General features: G+C 34.1%; 1 protein-coding gene across 1 annotated transcript; it reads left to right on the forward strand.

Annotated features, from left to right (window-relative positions):
• The first annotated feature begins 3691 nt into the window (after positions 1–3691).
• LOC134699237 (fumarylacetoacetate hydrolase domain-containing protein 1-like) lies at positions 3692–6622 on the forward strand. The gene is made up of 3 exons (XM_063560847.1): positions 3692–3814; positions 5636–5732; positions 6065–6622. The coding sequence occupies exons 1-3, from the start codon at positions 3741–3743 to the stop codon at positions 6551–6553; spliced, it is 660 nt and encodes a 219-aa protein (XP_063416917.1). The 5' UTR covers positions 3692–3740; the 3' UTR covers positions 6554–6622.
• The last annotated feature ends 1493 nt before the right edge of the window (positions 6623–8115 follow it).

Here is an 8115-nt window from a genome sequence, read left to right on the forward strand (position 1 = left end):
GTTCCAACCCTACAAGTAAGACGCATCAGGACAATGGCACTTGAGACTTATAAAATTTTAAATAATTTGGCTCCTGTATGTTTACAAAATTTAATAAAAATTAAACACACTAAATATTCTTTTAGATACAGCAATATTTTGGATGTACCACAGGTAAGAACTACCTCATATGGAAAAAAATCTTTTAGTTTTGCTGCTGCTACTTTATGGAATAGCTTACCTGACCACTTCAGGACTGTTAACAGTTTCTCACATTTTAAGAGTCTTGTACAGTCCTGGAGTGGAACAGAATGTTTTTGCTCTGCCTGTAGATAACTTTGTGTTACAATATTTATGCTTTTTATGTTGCATTAACAGCCTGCGTTGCAACTGAAATTTTTGTTTTTTACCTTTTAAAATTTGAAATATTTGAAATTTTTACTTTATAAATCATAAATTAGTTAAAAATTAATTTTTAAACAGAAAATTTTTAAAAATTTTAGTGCTTCATATATATGTTTTGGTATTTTGCAAGATACATGTATATGCTATTTGCTTAGAGTTAATTTTTGGTACTGCTTCTTATTATTTATTGCATGCTGCATGCCTTGTTTTAATTGTTATTGCATATGTTTTTATATTCGGTGAAAAGCTCATTAGAGCTTATGTTTGTATTGTTTGTCAATATGCCGAATCCAAATAAAGTTTTACTTACTTACTTACTTGTTTGTTATGACGCCATGTCTTTGTTTGCCAGCTTTCAGAACATGTAGTTTGAATGATGATGCACTTGATGCTCTTCAACTTAGTTCTTTATTTGGCATTTTAAACTTTTTTGGATTCGATCGTCACTGATGAGTCTCTAGTAGACGAAACTCGCGTCTGGCGTATATACTAAATTTAGTCCTGGTATCTATGATGAGTTTATTTTGTTTGGTGGTAGGCATGGCACGATGGCAATCTTTTTGGTTGGAAGTCTGATATTATGTAGCTTGCTCAAATCGTCTTGATTAGACTTATACATAATCAATTTTTGTTTCGGACACTTTAGAGTTTTCTTGCAGCGCCGATCTGCGTGTCAATATGAATTTTGTTTAATTTGTGATAGACTCGCTATCTATTGATGATTTCGAAAGCGTTAAAAGAGAGTTTTCTTATGAACAAAGATATGTGATGAGCAATAGAACCTGTAAGAGCATGAACTGCTGGTAAAGGTACATATATTTAATAAAAGAAACTATACATGCACACTAAAAATGGTGCATCGCCAACCATAATTCCCACTTGTTATAGAACTCGTAAACAGCACACAGGTGTTCCATGTCTAGAATCCAACGAAGTGTCAGGTCATCGTTGACCCTCGGAAATTGTTAATCCATATTTAGAATAAGAAGCCTGATGATATCACATTGTAAGCCCGGTACCTTTGATAAGTATGATAAAAAGTACACTGTGATCTCTGTATACCAGAGACCTATAAATGCTTTGAAGTAAACAGCTATATCTTATCTTATGACCTAAAACAAGATGCAAGAGCCAACACTGTATAATAAGCTATAAAAGTTTTAAAACAATTTTAATTAGATACCCAAAAGCTTATTGCATGCTCAAAACTACAAACAAAAGCAAAAATCATAAAAAGCAACTTACGACAACCATAATGAATAACAAATCAATTTGAAAGATATCAGGCATATGATCGATTGTATACGTTAAAGACACACGTTTCGCCGACATAAGACTCATCGGTGACACTCGAACCAAGTAACACTTCGAAGAATATTAAAAAAAAACGCAATCCTATTAAAAATACGGCTTAGGTAATAGATACCCCTTGAGGTAGAACATTTATTGTATTTCAAATATCTGTGAAGAATTCAAAATTTGTCAACTGAATGAATAGATATCCCCATATATTAAAGTATTTATATCATGTCAACATACAGGCTCTTGGCGTGGCCCTAGCACATACGCTATGCTTCCTCTAAAATACTGACCAAATTTGCACCATCAACAAGTCTACCGTATGCGATTGTTAAAACTATAGGAAATTTAAAAGGTGGACATACATGTATCTCACGTTGGGGAAAATATCATATTTGACACACATTTGCGTACCTTAAGTTGCAAAAAAATGTGCATTGATCCAATTGAGAAAGAAGTATTTTTTAATAGTTATTCATAATCTCTGCTTTTTGTGAGTGCAAATTGACTAAGAACAATAAGATATTGTTTTTTTACCAAGAAAAAACGTTGACATCTCAGCTTCTTTGTTCCTTTTATTTTCCTTTTATACTTTGCGTAATTTTTGTACCCAAAACAATACCTACATGGTTATTCGTACTCTTTTTCGAAGCGTTAAGGTCCGTTAACTTGAGGAAAATTAACAGAGAAAGCGATTTCGTAAATTTGATTGAAAAGGGGGAGTGTGTAAAAATGTATCAAATCCAGAATAATACAGTGATAACGGTATGTATTTAAACAAGTAATGAACATTTGAATAATACCAACATCATTCATTTGGGTTTCAAGCATAAATATCTAGGAAATGAAAAAAAAATATGAAAATTGGCACCATTTTTATAAAAAAAAAAATCAAAATTGTTACAAAAATCTTTTATTTTTCGCAAAAAATACTACTTTTATTTTTGAAAAGTATTTTTTTAATACATTGACATATTAAACGTACATAAGTTTTGCATTATGACAACAGAAAATGAAGCTCCATGTTAATTTTTCACGCTTCAACAATGTTGGTCATTTTTCAATTTGGAATTATTTCTCGATTTTAATTCAATTTTTACAAAAATTGCACCGTACGATTTTTTTACGACCGACCAAAAAAAGAAGTTCAGATATCATACTATAACATATAAAAAATTCAGCTGTGTGTTAGGTGGGTGCATTAAAGTCACTAACTAAGCGTCTTTTCTGAAAATGTCACACGCCTATATAGCCTATTTCATGTATTTGTATACATGAAATAAGATTATTTTAAAACTATTCAAAACAATTGCGCCGAATGTGGCATAAACTTGTTATATTAAATGTAGAATTCAGGCCCGTAGCCAGGAATTTCCAAAGGGGGGTTCGATGGACTCACATACTCGACTTTAACAGTCACAATTCGAACAGAGAACAGAACATTGACTGTAACAGTGCTTATTTGTATTCAAGGGTGGGGTCGTCCGAACCCCCCCCCCCCCCCCGAACACCTCTGGCTACGGGGGGGGTATGGAATTAACGAGGGATTTCCATTTTGTAATACAGTTATTGCCAGTGGCGGATCTAGAAATTTTCATAAGTGGTGGCCCACTGACTGACCTAAGAGGGGGCCTGCTCCAGTCACGCTTCAGTTATTCCCTATATAAGCAACCAATTTTTTTTCCCAAAAAGGGGGGGGGGGCGAATACGCCTCTGATTGCCATGTTATCGTAAGGATATGCCACCTTTAAGGTAGCACAAATAAAAGCAACTAATTTTATAAGAATTTCATTTTAGCTGGGTTTTTCCCGCTGGTAATATACATTTCACAAGCTTCGACCCAATCTGGTCCTTTAACCCATTTTTATTTAATATTAATTGGTTCTCGTCCTTGATATATATTGAACATATGTCACTGGACGTTTAACGAACAATCAATTCAATCAATTAAATCTGTGGAAAATAAAATCTATTTTTACAGCACATGTGATAATAATTTATCCGGTGAAAATCATTCTAGCGTATGACTTGTTTACCTACAGTGCATATTGTGCAAAATGTCTTCGTCAAGGAGTTTAAATCTGTTTCATCAGTTTGGTAAAAAGATTATTGGAATTGGAATGAATTATAGGTAATGTGTAGTCTTAGTGTATGATTGATTGCATCACCACGGTCCAGTAACTTAACAAATGCACACAGTTCTTAAATGCATATTATAAAGAATCGAAATTGTATTTGCTTAGACACGCACTATTGCAACTGTATGGAGCGTCCATTTAAAACTATCCAACCCACTAATATGGTCTATCGTAAGTAACATTTTACACAATGTACAGATTACCTTTGTGATTTGCTCACAGTGACATTGTTTGCAAATAAAATTGTGTTGATCAATGTTTTTTTTTTTTTACATATAGTTGATCGTATTTCCTGTCTATTTATATTACATTTAGGTAATATAAAAAATGTTGATATGCTAACAGAGGCCCTTAGATTTTGCCAATGGTTCTCATCATTACACCTCGGGATCATATTGTTTTTATACCATGATTTCGTGATTTTCAGAGCAGGCGTATTTGACCCTGAGATTTGACCCTATTCCCATAAACTTTATTTCACACCAGCACGACAAAAAGATTATAAGGCCATGGAAAAATAATTGATGGTTTCCCCTAACCCGACCGGGTCATTTTTAAATCAAATAGATTGGGGGTGGGGTGGAAAACAATTGCTGCAAATAGTTATCAAAGGTACCAGGATTTATTAATTTAGTACGCCAGACGCGCGTTCGTCTACATAAGACTCATCAGTGACACTCATATCAAAATATGTATAAAGCCAAACAAGTACAAAGTTGTAGAGCGTTGAGGATCCAAAATTTCAAAAACTTGTCACAAATACGGCTAAGGTAATCTCTGCCTTGGATAAGAAAATCCTTATTTTTTTCGAAAATTTCAAGGTTTTGTCATGTTTGTATACAGGAAATTTATAAATTGACCACATTATTGATATTCATGTTAACAGCATGTAAAATGTGTTTATTCAACACCGATTTTAAATATATCCACAATGGTCAATCATTTCCCCCTAAATTAGGTTAAGAAGGGGAAGGGAGTAGGAAAAGAGAGAGAGTGAGAAATCTATATGAATTAAGTTTAAAAATTGTACACAATTAAACGACAAAAGCCCCCTCTCCCTAAATCCGTCTCTGGCAGTGCTCATCAACAATATTACAAAAGGAGCTCATACAAACAAATTATCAATAGCTCTCAAGATTTATAAATATATCTTATCGACTTAAGCATCGTAGTACAAAATATAATACATGCAATTAAGATTGTCGAAATACATATATCCTAATATTTAATTACTTGTCAAAGGCTGTATTATATATCATATTGACTTCCTTTGGCGTATATATATATATATATATGTGTAATTCCTCAGATAAAAGAAGGGGTAGGAGGGGTCCTGATCCCGAAATCCCGGGTTTAAAAATACGAAATCCCGGGCTTAAAAATAAGAAATCCCGAGGTCCCGAAATTTGAAGAAAAAAAAATTCGCTTAAAAACACCCGATCCCGGAGTGCCGATAAAGGTCCTATCCCCCCTCATAAAAGCGCATATCCTCATTTTTTTTTTTAAATCGTCAGCCTTTTGTCGACAAATTGTGTACAATTTTTAAACTATGAACTATTTCTGTATCTTCATGCATGAGGGTCTTGAGGGGGTCATTCATTTCTGTATTCGTTATTTTTTAGGCCAATTTTCTCTAAAGTTTATTTTGTGGTCCATTGTTCTGCATTATTTAATTGTTAATTATGCTCTACTCTGTCACAAAACCCTTATCCAGATCTTCATGCATTTGACATGACAATGATTCATTGAGAAAACATTCAGATTTTATTTTGATTTGTTCTTCTGCTATGTGTTGTTATAAATTATTTTTTTAGGAATGTTGCAAAGGAACTGGGAGCGCCGATTCCGAATAAACCACTGATCTTTCTTAAGCCCACAACAACATATATCACAGAGGGACAAGATATACGGGTAAATTTCAACTAACACCAAACTATGTAAAACAAAGTTATAGATAAGAAGCAAATATTTATCGCTATTTTACGAAATTTTTCTTTGATTTTACCGACTGATAATTTCCTTTCTCAGCACATTAGAGTGATATTTTATCGTGAAGGTAGTACTTTTATTATTGATCCAAATAGGATTTATCATATATTACAGCAAATTTGCATTTAAAGTTTTAATTAGAACGAATTTCACGCAAATTATCTATTTTCCCGTTTTTAACCATTCTGTTTTTGTACATTTTTTTATACTAGTATTTTCTATTTTTGATTTGCATGCCTTTTTTATTTTTTTAGTTTCCCCCAAACTGCAAAGAAATGTTGTATGAAATAGAATTCGGCGTGGTGATTGGTAAGAGAGGATTTAACATCTCCCGTTCAGAGGCTGATTCCTATATAGGTGGATACTGTGTCACACTAGATATGACATCCAAAGACCATTGGTTGGAAGCAAATCAAAACGGACATCCATGGGCATTGTCGAAAGCTTTTGATACATCAACTCCTATTGGACGATTTATAGAAAAATCCCAAATTTCTGATCCAACAAATGTTCAGCTTTGGTTGAATCTTAACGGAAAACAACGTCAGTACGAGAATACCGGAGATATGATTTTCCCTGTTGACTATCTGATAGAATATGTTACTCAGTATATGTCTGTTGAGGAAGGAGATCTCATCATTACTGGAACCCCTCCAGGGTTTGATACAGTCCATAAGGGCGATGTTATCGAAGCAGGATTTAAAAACATAGATAGTATTAAATTTAATGTGTCTAAAAATTAAATGTTGTGTGTTTTGCTATAGATGATTCAACTATTGAAATTTTACTTATTAAAAACTTTGTCAACTTGTAATTAATTTCAGATATAAATTTATATTGGTGTTCCTCTTTTGAAAATTAAAAACCAAACACATCTATAACGAATTACAGAGGGTTTGAAGGGTGTCCTTTTGTGGCATTGTGAACGATGTGCGGGCAGGGGAGATAAGTATGTTCGTTCTGAGTAAATCTAGCCCTTAGGTCATCTGATGTGTTCCTTCAAAGCTGACATAGCCCCGAGGTCCATTCGATGTGTTCTGTATGATCTAAGTTCTAACCTAGTTCTTAGCTTCATATGGTGAGTTTCTTCTGAGCTTATCTAGCCATAAGGTCCATTTGGTGTATTCCTTCTGATCTAACCTTACCATAGTCCATTTAATGTCGGTTTCAGTGTGTCAGTCTAGTACAAAACCGGTTTCACTGTGTCAGTGTAGTACAAAACCGGTTCCAGTGTGTCAGTCTAGCCTAGTACAATCATATTTCAGTGTGTTAGTCTAGTACAAAGCCGGTTTCAGTGTATCAGTCTAGTACAAAGACGGTTTCAGTGTGTCAATCAAGTAAAAGCCGGATTCAGTGTGCCAATCTAGTACAAAACAGGTTTAAGTGTGACAGTCCAGTACAAAGCTGCTTTCAGTGTGCCAATCTAGTACAAAACAGGTTTCAGTATGTCAGCCTAGTCTAGTACAAAACAAGTTTCAGTGTGTCATTCTAGTACAAAGTTGGTTTCAATTTGTCAGTCTAGTCTAGTACAAAACATAATTCAGTGTGTCTGTCTAGTACAAAATAATTTTCATCTTGTCTGTCTAGTACAAAACAGGTTTCAGTGTGTCAGTCTAGTCTAGTAAAAGCCGATTTCAGTGTGCCAATCTAGTACAAAACAGGGTTTCACCGTGCCAATCTAGTACAGTTTCAGTATGACAGTCTATTAAAAGCAGGTTTTAGTGTGTCAGTCTTGTACGAAACAGGTGTCAGTATGTCAATTCAGTACAAAGCCGGTTTCAGTGTCACTGTCAGTATAGTACATTACATGTTTCAGGATGTCAGTCGAGAACAAAGCCGGTGTCATATGGTATTTTGAACCCCCTAAAAATTGAACCCGGGGTCAAAATACCATGCGGTAAGTTTGACCCCGGGGTCATTTTTCACATATGGTAATTTGAACCCCCCTGCGGTATATTGAACCCCCCTGTTTTTGAGCAAATAGTATTGCAGATTATCTTATTTACAATTTATTGGCTATTATTTTTTTTTAATTAGAGGTTATGAGTAGGGGGTTCAATATACCGCAGGGGGGTCAAAATACCATGGCTCTATAACATTTTGCAAAATATCTTTTCCAGTATGCTAAATACAAATAAACTACTTATTGGAGTATTATAACTATGTTAAGGAGTTAAAATAGCTTGGATTTTTTGAAATTCAAGGTCTATAGAAAGGGGTTCAATATACCGCAGGGGGGTGAAAATACCATGGCAAAGTTAAATTTTCAAAATATCTTTTCCAGGATGTTAAATACATACAAACT

Source organism: Mytilus trossulus, unplaced genomic scaffold, assembly GCF_036588685.1.
Source record: "Mytilus trossulus isolate FHL-02 unplaced genomic scaffold, PNRI_Mtr1.1.1.hap1 h1tg000050l__unscaffolded, whole genome shotgun sequence".
Classification (NCBI taxonomy): Eukaryota; Metazoa; Mollusca; class Bivalvia; order Mytilida; family Mytilidae; genus Mytilus; species Mytilus trossulus.

Bases quoted from the DNA above. Each gene is read 5' to 3' on its own strand.
- LOC134699237 (XM_063560847.1), top strand. From the start codon at position 3,741: ATGTCTTCGTCAAGGAGTTTAAATCTGTTTCATCAGTTTGGTAAAAAG. The intron at 3,815-5,635 runs GTAATGTGTAGT...TTATTTTTTTAG, and splicing joins GGAATTGGAATGAATTATAG to GAATGTTGCAAAGGAACTGG. The intron at 5,733-6,064 runs GTAAATTTCAAC...TTATTTTTTTAG, and splicing joins CAGAGGGACAAGATATACGG to TTTCCCCCAAACTGCAAAGA.